We start from the raw sequence: 16,573 nt of genomic DNA on the forward strand, positions 1-16,573 counted from the left end.
CAAGGATCCGTCACCGACATTGACCGCAGGCACGAGAACCATGGTCTCTTGGGCCAGAATGGTGCTATCAGTATTATCCTGGCCTGCTCTTCCCTGATCTTCCGTATTACTTGTGGAAGCAGAATTATCGGAGGGAAAGCATATGCTAGCTTGAATTGCCAGGGTGTTTGAAGGGCATCTAGAATGTCCGGGTGATCTGCACGGGACCGAGATGCGAATTTCTGGACTTGTTTGTTCTGTTCTGTAGCGAACAGGTCTATTTGGGGCTTGCCCCATAACAATGTTATTTTGTGGAAAATGTGAGGATTGAGACACCATTCTCCTTGATGAAGAGTGTGTCGACTTAGAAAGTCCGCTTGTTGATTGTCCTCTCCTTTGATGTGGACTGCCGAGAGGGACAACAGATGCTTTTCGGCCAGGATTAAGGTTTTGTTTGCGGAAGACATTAGAGCGTCTGATCTTGTGCCGCCTTGTTTGTTTAAATACGCCACTGTCGTAGTGTTGTCTGAACAGATTCTGACGTGGCTTCCTCGTAGCTGTGGGAGAAATTGATGCAGTGCATAGTTTACCGCATTCAATTCTTTCAGGTTTGATGAATATAAATCCTCATTCTTATCCCAGGTTCCCTGGCAGAATCTATCTCCCATGTGTGCGCCCCACCCGTGGGGACTAGCGTCCGTAGTTATCGTGTGGGATGGTGATATTACCCAAGGGACACCCCCCGCTAGGTTGTTTTTATCTAGCCACCACTCTAAGGAGGATAAGACTTTTTCGGATAAAGTTATTTTTGATTCAAGGTGCCCCAGAAATTTTCTCTGTTCCCGAAGTATCTGATGTTGCAATGTTCGGGTATGAAGTTGTGCCCACTGAACGGCTGGAGTACAGGAGGAGAGGGATCCTAGCAAGGACATTCCTGCTCTTAGTGACATTTGAGGTTTGTGAATGGCCGCCACTACTTTACCCTCTATAAGAGATATTTTTTCTTGAGGAAGTAGACATTTTTGTTTTATGGAATCTAGATTGAATCCTAAAAATGTCTGAAGAGAAAGTGGGATGAGTCTGGATTTTTTATAGTTGACGATCCAGCCCAGGCTTTCTAAGGACGAGACAGTGTCAGCTAATCGTTCCGCACACTGAAGGGACGAATTTCCTACAACTAAAAAATCATCTAAGTAGGGAATGATTAAGGTGTCCCTCTGGCGAAGGTAGGCCATTACTTCTAACATTACCTTCGTGAAGATCCTGGGTGCCGTGGAGAGACCGAAGGGCATGGCTGTATACTGGAAATGATGAATCTCCCCCTCAAGAGTTACTGCCACTCTTAAGTATTTTTGATACCTGCTATGGATAGGGAGATGGTAGTAGGCATCTTTTAAATCAATGCCGCCCATTTTACAATTCGGAAAAAGGAGCTTAACCCCTTCCTGACATCAGACGTACTATCCCGTCGAGGTGGGGTGGGCCCGTATGACCACCGACGGGATAGTACGTCATCACCGATCAGCGGCGCTCACGGGGGGAGCGCGGCCGATCGCGGCCAGGTGTCAGCTGCATATCGCAGCTGACATCCGGCACTATGTGCCAGGAGCGGTCATGGACCGCCCCCGGCACATTAACCCCCGGCACACCGCGATCAAACATGATCGCAGTGTACCGGCGGTATAGGGAAGCATCGCGCAGGGAGGGGGCTCCCTGCGGGCTTCCCTGAGACCCCCGGAGCAACGCGATGTGATCGCGTTGCTGCGAGGGTCTCCTACCTCCTTCCTGGCTGCAGGTCCCGGATCCAAGATGGCCGCGGCATCCGGGTCCTGCAGGGAAGGAGGTGGCTTACCGAGTGTCTGCTCAGAGCAGACACTTGGTAAGCCTGCAGCCCTGCACAGCAGATCGTCGATCTGGCAGAGTGCTGTGCATGATCTGTGATGTCCCCCCTGGGACAAAGTAAAAAAGTAAAAAAAAAATTTTTCCACATGTGTAAAAAAAAAAAAAAAAATTCCTAAATAAATAATAAAAAAATATATATTATTCCCATAAATACATTTCTTTATCTAAATAAAAAAAACAAAACAATAAAAGTACACATATTTAGTATCGCCGCGTCCGTAACGACCCAACCTATAAAACTGCCCCACTAGTTAACCCCTTCAGTAAACACCGTAAGAAAAAAAAAAAAAAAACGAGGCAAAAAACAACGCTTTATTACCATACCGCCGAACAAAAAGTGGAATAACACACGATCAAAAAGACTGATATAAATATCCATGGTACCGCTGAAAACGTCATCTTGTCCCGCAAAAAACAAGCCGCCATACAGCATCATCAGCAAAAAAATAAAAAAGTTATAGTCCTGAGAATAAAGCGATACCAAAATAATTATTTTTTCTATATTTTAGTTTTTATCGTATAAAAGCGCCAAAACATAAAAAAATGATATAAATGAGATATCGCTGTAATCGTACTGACCCGACGAATAAAACTGCTTTATCAATTTTACCAAACGCGGAACGGTATAAACGCCTCTCCCAAAAGAAATTCATGAATAGCAGGTTTTTGGTCATTCTGCCTCACAAAAATCGGAATAAAAAGCGATCAAAAATGGTCACGTGTCCGAAAATGTTACCAATAAAAACGTCAACTCGTCCCGCAAAAAACAAGACCTCACATGACTCTGTGGAGCAAAATGTGGAAAAATTATAGGTCTCAAAATGTGGAGACGCAAAAACTTTTTTGCTATAAAAAGCGTCGCTGGTTTCACACTTGCGTTTTTGTCTGCAGCGTTTTTTGCACAAAAAAACGCATGCGTTTTTTCCCTATATTTAACATTGAAAACGCATGCGTTTTTTTTGTACGCGTTTGGTCGCGTTTTCAAACGCATGCGGTTTTTTTCTGCATGCGTTCATTTTCAGAAATACAACCTGCAGTATTTTCTTGCGTTTTTAAGCACATGCGTTTGTTTGCGTTAAAAACGCATGCATTTTTATCGAAAAAAAAACAGAAAACACACTGAAAAGCCACCCACCACCATCAAGGTGATAAAGGGATCCAAACCCTAACCCTAACTCTACCCCTAACCTCACCCCTAACCGTTTAATGAACATTTTCTGACAGTCATAGTGCCACGTATTTCAGTGCCACGTATTTCAGTGCCACGTATTTCAGTGCCACGTATTTCAGTGCCACGTATTTCAGTGCCATGTATTTCAGTGCCACGTATCACGTATTTCAGTGCCACGTGTTTCAGTGCCACGTATTTCAGTGCCACGTATCACGTATTTCAGTGCCACATACTTTAGTACCACGTATTTCAGTGCCACGTATTTCAGTGCCACGTATTTCAGTGCCACGTATTTCAGTGCCACGTATTTCAGTGCCACGTATTTCAGTGCCACGTATTTCAGTGCCACGTATTTCAGTGCCACGTATTTCAGTGCCACGTATTTCAGTGCCACGTATCACATATTTCAGTGCCAGGTATCACATATTTCAGTGCCACGTATTTCAGTGCCACGTATTTCAGTGCCACGTATTTCAGTGCCACGTATCACGTATTTCAGTGCCACGTATTTCAGTGCCACGTATTTCAGTGCCACGTATTTCAGTGCCACGTATTTCAGTGCCACGTATTTCAGTGCCACGTATTTCAGTGCCACGTATTTCAGTCACGTTTAGGGTTAGGGGTAGGGTTAGGGCTAGGGTTGGAGGTAAAGTTAGGGTTGGGGCTAAAGTTAGGGTTGGGGCTAAAGTTAGGGTTAGGGTTTGGATTACATTTACGTTTGGATTAGGGTTGGGATTAGAATTATGGGTGTGTCAGGGCTAGGGGTGTGGTTAGGGTTACCGTTGGGATTAGGGTTAGGGGTGTGTTTGGGTTAGGGTTTCAGGTAGAATTGGGGAGTTTCCACTGTCCAGGCACATCAGGGGCTCTCCAAGCGCGACATGGCGTCCAATCTCAATTCCAGCCAATTCTGCGTTGAAAAAGTAAAACAGTGCTCCTTCCCTTCCGAGCTCTCCCGTGCGCCCAAAAAGGGGTTTACCCCAACATATGTGTTATCAGCGTACTCGGGACAAATTGAACAACAACTTCTGGGGTCCAAGTTCTCTTGTTATCCTTAGGAAAATAAAAATTTGGGGGGCTAAAAATCATTTTTGTGGGAAAAAAAAGATGTTTTATTTTCACGGCTCTGCGTTATAAACTGTAGTGAAACACTTGGGGGTTCAAAGTTCTCACAACACATCTAGATAAGTTCCTTGGGAGGTCTAGTTTCCAATATGGGGTCACTTGTGGGGGGTTTGTACTGTTTGGGTACATCAGGGGCTCTGCAAATGCAACGTGACGGCTGCTGACCAATCCATTTAAGTCTGCATTCCAAATGGCGCTCCTTCCCTTCCGAGCTCTGTCATGCGCCCAAACAGTGGTTCCCCCCCACATATGGGGTATCAGCGTACTCAGGACAAATTGGAAAACACATTTTGGGGTCCAATTTATTCTGTTACCCTTGTAAAAATACAAAGCTGGGTGCTAAAAAATCATTTTTGAGAAAAAAAATAAAAATTATTTTCACGGCTCTGCGTTATAATCTGTAGTGAAACACTTGGGGGTTCAAAGCTCTCAAAACACATCTAGATAAGTTCCTTAGGGGGTCTACTTTCCAACATGGTGTCACTTGTAGGGAGTTTCAATGTTTAGGCACATCAGGGGCTCTCCAAACGCAACATGGCGTCCCATCACAATTCCAGTCAATTTTGCATTGAAAAGTCAAATGGCGCTCCTTCCCTTCCAAGCTCTGCCATGCGCCCAAACAATGGTTTACACCCACATATGGGGTATCATCGTACTCAGGACAAATTGCACAACATTTTTTGGGGTCCAATTTCTTCTCTTACCCTTGGGAAAATAAAAAATTGGGGGCGAAAAGATCATTTTTGTGAAAAAATATGATTTTTTATTTTTACGGCTCTGCATTATAAACTTCTGTGAAGCACTTGGTGGGTCAAAGTGCTCACCACACATCAAGATAAGTTCCTTAGGGGGTCTACTTTCCAAAATGGTGTCACTTGTAGGGGGTTTCAGTGTTTAGGCACATCAGGGGCTCTCCAAACGCAACATGGCGTCCCATCTCAATTCCAGTCAATTTTGCATTGAAAAGTCAAATGGCGCTCCTTTCCTTCCGAGCTCTGCCATACGCCCAAACAGTGGTTTACCCCCACATATGGGGTATCAGCGTACTCAGGACAAATTGTACAACAACTTTGGGGGTCCATTTTCTCCTGTTACCCTTGGTAAAATAAAACAAATTGGAGCTGAAATAAATTTTGTGTGAAAAAAAGTTAAATGTTCATTTTTATTTAAACATTCCAAAAATTCCTGTGAAACACCTGAAGGGTTAATAAACTTCTTGAATGTGGTTTTGAGCACCTTGAGGGGTGCAGTTTTTAGAATGGTGTCACACTTGAGTATTTTCTATCATATAGACCCCTCAAAATGACTTCAAATGAGATGTGGTCCCTAAAAAAAAATGGTGTTGTAAAAATGAGAAATTGCTGGTCAACTTTTAACCCTTATAACTCCGTCACAAAAAAAAATTTTGGTTCCAAAATTGTACTGATGTAAATTAGACATGTGGGAAATGTTACTTATTAAGTATTTTGCGTGACATATGTCTGTGATTTAAGGGCATAAAAATTCAAAGTTGGAAAATTGCAAAATTTTCAAAATTTTCGCCAAATTTCCATTTTTTTCACAAATAAACGCAAGTTATATCGAATAAATTTTACCACTAACATGAAGTACAATATGTCACGAGAAAACAATGTCAGAATCGCCAAGATCCGTCAAAGCGTTCCAGAGTTATAGCCTCATAAAGGGACAGTGGTCAGAATTGTAAAAATTGGCCCGTCATTAACGTGCAAACCACCCTTGGGGGTGAAGGGGTTAATGGCCGATCTAATAGACTCTATTTTAAACGTATAATTTTTAATAAACGTATTGAGTTTCCTAAGATTTATAATTGTTCGAAATGAACCATCGGGTTTAGGGATTAAAAATAACAGAGAGTAGAACCCTCTACCCTCTTGTCCCTTTGGCACCCTAACTAAAACATTTTTAACTATGAGACTTCTAATTTCCAGTTCAAGGGCCTTCTGTTGCACTGGTGAGGAAAGGGCCGTTAAAATAAAAGAATCATGGGGAATTTGGAGGAATTCTATCTTCATTCCATCCTTAATATTTAGCACCCAGGAACTTGACGTGAGTTTTCGCCATTGGGGAAAGAAAAATTTTAACCTACCCCCAACTGGGGTTGTCTGGTGTTTCAGAATTTATTGTCTCTACGGAAGGGGGGGCCTTTAAACATAGTGCCACCCTGTTTTCCCTCTCTTGTGGCCCATCGTGACGATCTTTCATTTTGTGTTCTTTTCCCGAACGGCCTCTTCCTAAAGGTCTTCCTATAGAAAGGAATTGAGGGGTCAGGGAAGGCTTTTTTCCTCTCTCTCGCTTTTTTGAGGATCTCGTCTAATGCTTTCCCAAACAAAAACTCACCCTCACACGGAATAGCACAGATCTTAGCTTTTGACTGCGCATCCCCCTTCCAGCTCTTCATCCATAACGCACGTCTGGCATTATTAACCAGACCCGCTGATCTTGCTGCAAGGCGAAGAGAGTCAGCTGAAGCATCGGCCATGAATGCTGCTGCACCTCTAATTAGTGGTATCGCATCCCGCAATTTTTGTCTGGAGACCCCCTGTTCGATCTGTTGATCCAGCTGATCAATCCAAACAAGCATGGATCTAGCAGTGCATGTACTGGCAATTGATGGTTTAAATATGCCCGTGGAAGCCTCCCATGATCGTTTCAGTGACGATTCTGCCTTCCGATCTAGAGGATCAGAAAGTAGGCCCGCATCCTCGACTGGTAGAGCTGACTGTTTTGAGGTGGAGGCGACTGCAGCGTCCACCTTAGGAATTTTAGTCCATGAAATTAACTCCTCATCATTAAAGTGGTACTTCCTTTTGGAGGCTGACGGGAGAAAACCTCTCTGGTCCTGTTTCTCCCACTCCCTCTTTATCAGTGCCTTAACCGCAAGAATTACTGGGAATGCTCTTCTCTTCCTCTCTGCCAACCCTGCAAACATGATGTCTTGTGCAGTTTGGTCGTCTTTTGCATCCTCACAACCTATAGTATTCCTGATGGATTTTACTAGGTTGTCCACCCCATCAAGGGGAAAACAAGCTCGACCCTCAATGTCGGAATGTGTTGAGGAAGAGGATGACGCCTGCGAGGAGTCTGAGTGGATAACGCCTTCCTCCTCGGACTCAGAGCTGGATATAGCCTTTTCTTTCCCGGATTTTTTAGGGGGGGTACTGGCTTGTGAGATGGCCTGTAATTCCTCTCTAATTATGGCCCGTATATCTGTGACCGACATAGATGGACTCTGCATTGTTTCCGCCATACATTGATTGCAGAGTTTTTTGGGGTGGGAATCTGGGAGAGGCTCGTCACAACGCACACTGTTTGTGTTTAGATTTTTGTCTCCTTTTGGCCTGGGAGAAGAAGACATTTGTGGAAAAGGGTGTCAGCTTTATAGGCAGAGGGGAATTTACACTCACCCAGTGAAGCTGTACGGTACCGAAATAGGAGGTTGCGACTTTCTGGATCTTGAATCCTTGGACTCGCTCCTGTGGCTGGCATCTGAGGACCTTTTGCTGGCTGGCTCACCTGCTGGGTCCACTGTTTTGCCTGGGGACGACATGTTGCATCGCCTGTGCGTTTGCAACTTCCCCCTTTTTATAGGCCAAGATCCGGTCTTCCCCTTTTTTTTTTTTTTTCTTTCTTACCCCACAGCGGTGTACTGCGCATGCGCAAAACCGCGCTTTCCCTCACCGCTGTGTGGGTGACCCGGAAGTGCTCACCGGCCCTGGGGCAGTATGGGGATGTTTTTCCCACCGCTACCACGCACGTGCGGCCGCCATCTTGTCCGGCCTGCGCTATGGAGCGGTGTGCCGGCTGCCGCTGTGCCTCAGAACCCGGATCTCATACCTGCCGGTCCACGTCTGGAGCTCCTTTAGGGCCGCACATCTGCCGCGTTGCCTTGTGGAACCGAGCGGCCTCCCGGACCAGGCGTTCCACATGCCGGCCAGACGAGGGAGGAGCTGTCTAGCGGAGTCTCCCCCGACGCTGCTTCTGGACTGCATCCCCTGCCGTTCTCGCGGAAACCGCACAGGCGGATGCTTCTAGCCCAGGTATGCCTGTAGTTCGGAGAATCCAGAGATCCTGTCCCCTGGGAACAGGAAACCTAAACTGAGGAGGAGAGGGGGACTGCCCCCTTTTATGTCTCTGTAGGTTTCCTGTTCCTTGGGGCGGATCCCTATCTCTCCAGTGGGTGCTGTCATGGCGAAGGGTAAAAAAAAAAAAGTTATGGCTCTGGGAAGGAGGGGAACGAAACAAAAAAACAAACGCAAAAATGAAAAGGGGCTGAGGAGCGAAGGGGTTAAAGTACAACAAGGAGTTCTGCCAGTGATGATCCGGCCCCCGCAGAGCCCTGATCTCACCGTCATTCAGTCTGTCTGGGATCACATGAAGAGACAGAAGGACTTGTACAAGCGGCATCCACAGAAGATCTGTGGTTAGGTCTCCGAGATGTTTGTAACAACGATCCTGTCGAGTCCCTTCAACATCTGTGTGAAAGGGACAAGTACCTAGGAGAAATTATGCCATTTTAAAGGCTCCTAATAATGATCTGATTTAGACTATTTTTGATCATACAATATAAATACAAATTGGAGGAAGGCTTGACAAAAGCAATGATAATAAAAGGTCAGGAGAGGACATTTCACCTCTGCGCAGTCGGGGAATGAAGCGGTGAAGGCCACTTAAAGATGGCAGCATTAAGACACTTATCACTTGCTGCATATACTGTTATCCAGGCCTCAAAATCACAACCTGCGCTCATCCAGCCAGTATTCGGCACTCACTTGTAGGATTAACGTGTACTTAGAAGTCTAGATTAAGTCACTGGGGCCCTTAATAAAGCTCTTGCTGCCTTTGTGGACATGCCAGGCTGTCATCGGGGCCAATCTCGTGTGGGCGGCTCATCGGGATTATTTTATGATCCATCTGGAATAGGCAGTTCCCATTACGGGCCTGTGGCTTAATTACTAGAAGCGAGAGTGCAGGGATGTGACTGGTGAGCGCAGGGCATGGATACATGGTGGAAGAGTATGCGGTATGGAGGATAAAAGCAAGGAGGTGAGAAACGGCAAGAATCATCACACACCCCCAAAACAATATGGGATCAGAACGTAGAAGAAAAAAATCCGGTAATAGGAGAGTGTGCAAAATCTGAAGACCTGTCAACACGCTGGCACAGTCAGATGGCCGTATTAATGGGAACCGGGTACACAGACTGGCTGGCAGCTCTCCCGACCAGAGCGTAACGGCTGCATAGAAATATTCGGGTAGGGAGAGCCGCCAGCCAGTCCATGAGCTCCCTTCCGAATGATATGGTCATCTAACTGCACACATACCATCGCTATGGTTGGCTATAAAACTGGTCTCTGAGGTTTTCCTCTATTTTCAATTTTTTATTTATTTATTTATTTTTTAAAAAGAGGACTTGCCAATTATTTCTAATTGTTTTACTAGATGTAAATGCAAAATGCTCCTGAATCCAGCATGTTTTTTGTTTTGTTCCGGTGTCTCTCCATTTCCGAGATATAGCCCTTTCTTCCTTTTATGTAAATCAAATCATTAGCCAAGTGGGCGTTGGCTTCAATTCTGTTTTCTAGAGAACCACGCCTACTTAGTTATCAAGGCTAGAGTTACATACAAGTAAGAGAGAGGGCCATATCTCAGGAACAGGGAGGTGCAGGATCAAAAGAAAAAAAAAAAATATAAGATTCAGGGGGAATAACTGCATTTACAGTAGGTAAAAAAACACACATTTATGGCAAGGGAAAAACCCTCTTGAAACAAAAAAAAAAATGGACCTTACACCAGTTTGAACACTAGCACCATCATGGAACAGTACCCTGCAGAGCTAAGTAAAACATAATTTTTACTTTTCATTTCTTGCCTCTGTTGTGGAGATAATTGCTTAAGTTTAGATGATAAATTTTGTAAAGTTCAAGTGGGAGATTTGTTTCTTGGGGCATGTACTTCTCCTGCATGAGGTTGACCCATCGTAAGCAGGAGGTGACATACAGGGGAGAAAGAACACACCCTCCTCTCGTCACTGATCTTCTGCAGTTCCTGGGTAGAGCTACAACAGAGATGATTCATGTATCATTACAAACACTTCCAAATGTAATCTCATAGCAGTCAGTGTGGTGGGAAGATTGGAATGGTTTACAATGATACATAACTCAGCTCTGCTGTATCTCTATTTTCTATGGAGAACTGCAACTACCATTCCAGCATCATGTCTGTTTCTGCCTCCAGCTCCTCCCTTCATTCATAGAATTTTAAAAGCACCAATTGCAATCTCCTATCTCAGTAATGGGAAAATGTGTCTTCATTGAATACAGATTTTACCCATGAATTGAAAGATCAATCCAGGAAGTAAAAGAAGCAGATTACTCTGATAAGATATATTAAAAAGATTATTTATCTCATGTGTACTATTCATCTAAGAAATAAAACCGGGGGTTATTCCAACAGTTACTGCATACCATTTATACACTGGTCTCGTTAGTTGCATGTTATTTAGCATGTTCCCCTAGAGCAGGAAGAATTTATTATTTTACCTCTATGCCAGTAATTAGCAGTGTAAGCAAAATAGAAAATGATATACTTCGGAACAAAGAACTAAAATGGAGTCACCTTTTCATACTCATTCTTGGCCTTACTCAGCATATCCAGGATATCTATGGCGCCAGTATTGCAGCCAATTATGCCACCGATCGGGCTCTTCCGATTCTTCACTCTTGACGATTCCTGTTGCACCACCCTGGTAAAAAAATAAATAAATAAATAAATAAATAAATAAATAAATAATAAGCCAGAAGATTAATAAAATATTTTTCCCAAAAGGCAAAACTGGTAAAATTCCAAATTCCGCGAAAAAAGGGTCTTTTCATCACTGACCAAATAATAGTTGAAGATGACTTATTTAACCTGGTTAATAAAGTGATTCTGAGACCCCCGATTACAGTGATGTTTCATTGCTGCAGTTTTGATAAAATCACCTTTTTACCTGTTGTAGATCTAACGGTTCTCTGAATGTTGAGCTCTGTATAACCCCGCCCACACTCCTGATTGGCAGCTGTGTACACTGTGCATAGGCAGAAAGCTGCAAATCAGTTGTGGGGGCTCATATACAGAGCTCAGTACTACATAACATGAGACAACTAGTCCTCTAATGATAATCTCCTGTTGATAAAACACTGATTTTAATCAAACCTACAACAAGCAGCCCAGTAAGTGACATATAGCTGGAACCAGAGTAAAGAGCAAAAACCTGCTGACAGATTCCCTTTAATGACAACAGTCTACACCCACTAGAACCACGACAGGGTATTTAGACCAGGGCAACACAAGTCGCGCAACATTCAACTGCAGTGTCACACTGCAACATTATTTCCTATGGTGTCACACTGCAACCTGCGACTTCGACAGCTGCAAATGTTGCCGAATGTGTTGGATCCTCCGCCGCTTGTCGCATACGACTCAGTGGCCATAAACATCAATGCAACTCATCTATGAATTGGGCATTTTTTTATAGCAAGTTCCCTGCTATCAAATAGTCGCAGTGAAGCTGCACATGTGTTTATTGGTTGCACGACTTATCTGAGAATTTCTGTCTAGTAGCATCAGCCTAAAACAGCCTCAGAACCAAAAACAGTGTCAGTACACCAAGCTAGCATATTAAAAAAAAACAACAAAAAACAACACATCAACAACTTTATTTTAGGCCAAAATAGTAGTACGAGCAAAGCCTGGGGCAAGTACGCCACACGTCTCATCTTCTGGAAACACTAATGGAATTATAACAAAATTATTACAACCTCAACGTGAAAAAAAAAATGCACATCTTGGACATAGTCCAGCAGAAAATGATGTCCAAATCTTCACCAACTGTAAATATAGGACGTCACTGACCCCATCTGACCCTTCCAGCGCAGCTTCTGCTTCACTGGCTAAACCCTCCCAGGCCAAAATGTAGCAATGACAATACACTACTACACTCAGTCATATCCCTCCTCTGTAATCCGCTTTAATAAAAGCCCTATTAATCAACAAAACAGGCTTTGTACGTGTGGAGTGGCAGCCGAGCGGCTCTGTCACGTCTGAGGTCCTGGGCAGGACCGCCGCTCCCGGCAGCGCCAAAGGATGCCATCCACACGATTCCTCAATCAAGTCACCATTCCTGCAGGTCCAAAATCTGTCTACCAAGGTTGTGAATCCTTCCTTAAGATGGACTGCATGATATGTCCCAATGCAGATTTTACAGGAGTGAAGTGAATTAAAGGAAACCTAAATGATAATTAGGAGACGCTTCTAGTAATATCACATGACCCACTCCTGATTGACCCTCCTGAAAACAAGGAATCTTCTCAGGTCCGGTCCTCAGAGATACAAATCACGCAATATAAGGTAGGAACATGGGGTAAAGACAGCCTGACTCGACCCTGTAGCAGCTCCACCTCCATGATTTGATAGTCCTACTTGGCATAGGTACGATTAGGCATTACACTTTAATGTTTAGATGGCATTTATTAAAAATGACACATGGTCTGGGGCTACTAAGGACACCTTTGGAGGCTATGGGAACAAAGTGAGTGCACTGAATGTGCCACAAGGTGAATCCCAAAAACAAAGGAGGTGTAGGAGGTGGCAAGAGCACAGGAAATGAAGTGAGTGCACTGAATGTGCCATAAGGCAAAACCTAAAAAACAAAAGAAATGGTGATGGTAAGCACACAGGAAATGAAGTGAGTGCACTGAATGTGCCATACGGTGAAACCCAAAAACAAAGGAAGTGTAAGAGGTGGCAAGAGCATGGGAAATGAATTGAGTGCACTGAACGTGCCACAAGGTGAATCCCAAAAAGAAAGGAAGTGTAAGAGGTGGTTAGAGCATAGTAAACGAAGTAAGTGCACTGAATGCGTCATAAGGAGAAAGCTAAAAACAAAGGAAGTGTAAGAGGTGGTAAGAGCACAGGAAATTAAGTGCACTCAATGCGCCATAAGGTGAAACCCAAAAACAAAAGAAGTGCAAATGGTGGTAAGCGCACAGGAAACGAAGGGAGTGCACTAAATGTGCCATAAGGCGAAACCCAAAAACAAAAGAAGTGTAAGAGGTGGTAAGAGCACAGGAAACGAAGTGAGTGCACTGAATGCGCCATAAGGAGAAAGCCAAAAACAAAGGAAGTGTAAGCGGTGGTAAGAGCACGGCTCGTACTTTAGAGGTTTGCACCAATAATGGGCAGAGTCGTTTGGCACCTGGGCTTTTAACCTTCCAATAGACGCTGAGCTGCAGTATCAGAGAATTCTAGACAGCGCATAGAGACTCCAAACAGTGTACTTTCGGCCGGTGTGGGATCAGTGTGAGGACCCCACTGATCGGATATTGATGACCTATCCTAAAGAGTCACTGTGCGCTATGCAGGATCTGTCTCACTTCAGAGTTAAAAAAAAAAAAAAGAAAAAAAGTGAACCAGATGAAATATTTTTGTTTTCCATCGAGGTTTCCAGCATTTTCAGGGGAAAAAAACTGAGCTGCACAGAAGAGTTAAATTTTAGGTGAACATTCAAGATTTCCTTTTTGCTCTTACCATTTGATACCCACATGGCATGGTTAAGCTTACACTGGCGCAATGTATATGTAATGTAGGACACTGACAGCTTACGTATATACATCACTAATGCACCGTGATGACGCATGCAATTTATCTTCCGTGAAAAGTTTAAAAAAAAGTAAATAAAAAATAGTGAGATGCAGCACTGCCTATTTATCTGACTGTAATGGATGACTGTGTATATAAATCTCTCCCTGAACCTCCTGGGACTCGTCAGACTTACAAAAAAACTCACTATCTCAAGGAACCATTATCTTAAGGATAGGCCATTAACACCAGATCCGTGGCTGGACGACTCTTGGTCTCCCCATCAAGCAAATCCTTTTTCAAGGAACCCAATAAAGTTCATGTACCGGTATTTCCTTGTGTTCTCTTGGACAACTGTGGCACCATTTCAATCATTCATAACATGGGGATACTAAAATGGAAAAACGCATGTGACAACTATGGTGTCGGTCCTCCGTGGCACCCATCAGGACCAATGGAGTGCGACCTTCCATGGCTGGCACTTGTCAGACAGCATTTTGGGCACCTCTTATGATTACTAAGCCCAAGTGACTCCTTGTGAGGACGTAAGAGGCACCCATGATGCTGGCTTTCAAATGATGGCCAAGGAAGTTCACGCCACGCTGATCCGGTCGTGCTGCCGCGGCTAGCGTGAACGTCATATCATGGTCCTGCTGATTATTTGTTCAACTCTTCTGTATATAAACAGAAACCAATTACGAGTGTGTCATACACTAAGAAACCACATATCTTTTACAATGATAAGTCCAGAAACCAGTCACAAATATCCCCTCCGGTGTAAGGAATCTTGAATAAATTATACATTCAGGACAATCCGTTTTGCTGGCGAGCGCCACATCCCGGGCAGCTGGCAGATCCATGGTTTCCAAATCTATTAAATGCAAGGACCAAGCGTTCTGCAGACATAAAATAAACTAAACTGTTAGACTGTAACAGCACTAGCTACTGTAAACTGTATAAATAAGACTTAAAAGGGGTTGTTTGGTACTTTTACGTTGATTCCCTATCCTTAGGTCATCAGTGTCGGATCTTGGGTCTGGCACTTCCGGCAGGGGGCCGATCAGCTCTTCCCAGAATCGGGATCCACAGCACAGTGCCATTATGTGTACAAGTGGCCACGGCCGGGTGCTAAATGCTTTGGTGTAACCACCAGCTCTAGTTGGGTTGAAATGCCGGAACAGCACTGTGCCTCAGTATTTAGTACAGTGGGGTCCTGAGTTCACAGCCCACCAAGGACAACATCTGCAAGGAGTGTGTGTGTTCTCTCCGTATTTGCGTGGGTTTCCTCCAGGTTCTCCGGTTTCCTCCCACATTCCAAAGATATACTGATAGTCAATGTAGATTGTGAGCCCCAATGGTGACAGCGATGATAATGTGTGTAAAGCGCTGCGGCATATGACAGTGCTATATAAACAAGGCATAATAAATAGGAGTAGCCAGAAAGTATGACATGGAAGTGAAGTACTTGAAGAATAAGGACAGCAGCTCGGAGGACAAGGACACTCTCAGATCTAGCAGCAGTGAGGAAGGGAAGTGCCTGGGTAACCTGCACTCCTCATAACGAAGCTCTCATTGAAGTAGAGCTGTGCCACCCAAGGTTGTGCCAACGACCGCATGATTTTATGTCCTCACTACACCAAAGATTGCCATTCCCTGCTATACAGTTGTTGCTATTTTATGGGAACCTTTTGACTTTGAAAGAATGATTTTCACATCCGTTACGAGTTACCTTTAGTTAATAAAATTGTGCGAACATTCAGTCTGCAATCTTCATTCATTCAATCACTGACAGACTGACTAATAAGCAGTTTGCAGCCTAAGGCAAGTATTAGTTTTCTATCTTCTGGGAGTGCCTCTCCCAGTAATGCAGGCTGGATATGTGATCTATGAGTAGTATCTAGGGTGCTACTTTCTCCATTAGCTTATATATCAAAGCTTCTAGCCCGCACTTATATACACAGTCTGCTTTCCATGTCTTCTCTGAGACTATATCTGCTCCCACCACTGTATGGAAACTGGTGCACATCCTTCTTCCCCTCTATGCTGCTAGATAAAGGGGGAGAAAGCAAAAAGCTGTCAGGACCAGGAGGCATCGGTTTTGCACATCACTTAGGTAGAAGTACTTACAGCAGTAAAATGGTAGAAAACTTGTAATGCAGACTATTTTGAAAGATTCACGATTTTGTATTTAGGAAGCAAATGAAGAATACAAAAAATAAACATGTACAAAAGTGTACAATACATAGCCTTAAAATTACATGACCACTGAATTTGATTCAGCATGCGTGCAGGATGTTTCAAAACAATATTAAGACGGTTGTCAATGTATAGGAAAACCACAATATCCTAAAAAATGGCACCACACCTGTTAGCACACAGTGTGGTGTGGCTTACTCTTAATTCACGGAGCCAGACTACAAATACAAAGAGTACAACTGACCCTGCCGGTTCCTGTACAGACTACAGATCCTAACCCCATAGTCCCTAGTGGTTCCTGCATGAGCCAGAATAGCCCTAAACTCAGACTAGAATATATCAACTCAGACCTATACTGACTGAAAGGCCGCCAATTGTTTCATGTACCTCCAAATAAATAAAAAATAATAATAATCAAAATCGGACAGCAGAATGTAAAATTTCCAACAGAAGGGGAAGTGTGCTGAAATAGAAAGATCCCAGAGTGAGTAAAACAAACAAACAAAAAAAAATTTGGTACATACAGATACAAAATATGCTGCCTACTTCCTAAAAAGATCCTGA

The 16,573-nt window shown here is 43.8% G+C and overlaps 1 protein-coding gene across 2 annotated transcripts in view; it reads right to left on the minus strand.

Moving 5' to 3' along the window:
* The window catches only part of DCP1A (decapping mRNA 1A), a 57,429-nt gene that overhangs the window by 16,312 nt on the left and 24,544 nt on the right, over positions 1 to 16,573 (minus strand). For both annotated transcript variants that reach the window (XM_077278269.1, XM_077278268.1), the window contains exon 5: positions 10,811 to 10,937. In XM_077278269.1, the coding sequence (XP_077134384.1) occupies positions 10,811 to 10,937 (127 nt within the window). The remainder of the gene's footprint in view (positions 1 to 10,810; positions 10,938 to 16,573) is intronic.

Source organism: Ranitomeya variabilis, chromosome 8 (genome assembly GCF_051348905.1).
Source record: "Ranitomeya variabilis isolate aRanVar5 chromosome 8, aRanVar5.hap1, whole genome shotgun sequence".
Classification (NCBI taxonomy): domain Eukaryota; kingdom Metazoa; phylum Chordata; class Amphibia; order Anura; family Dendrobatidae; genus Ranitomeya; species Ranitomeya variabilis.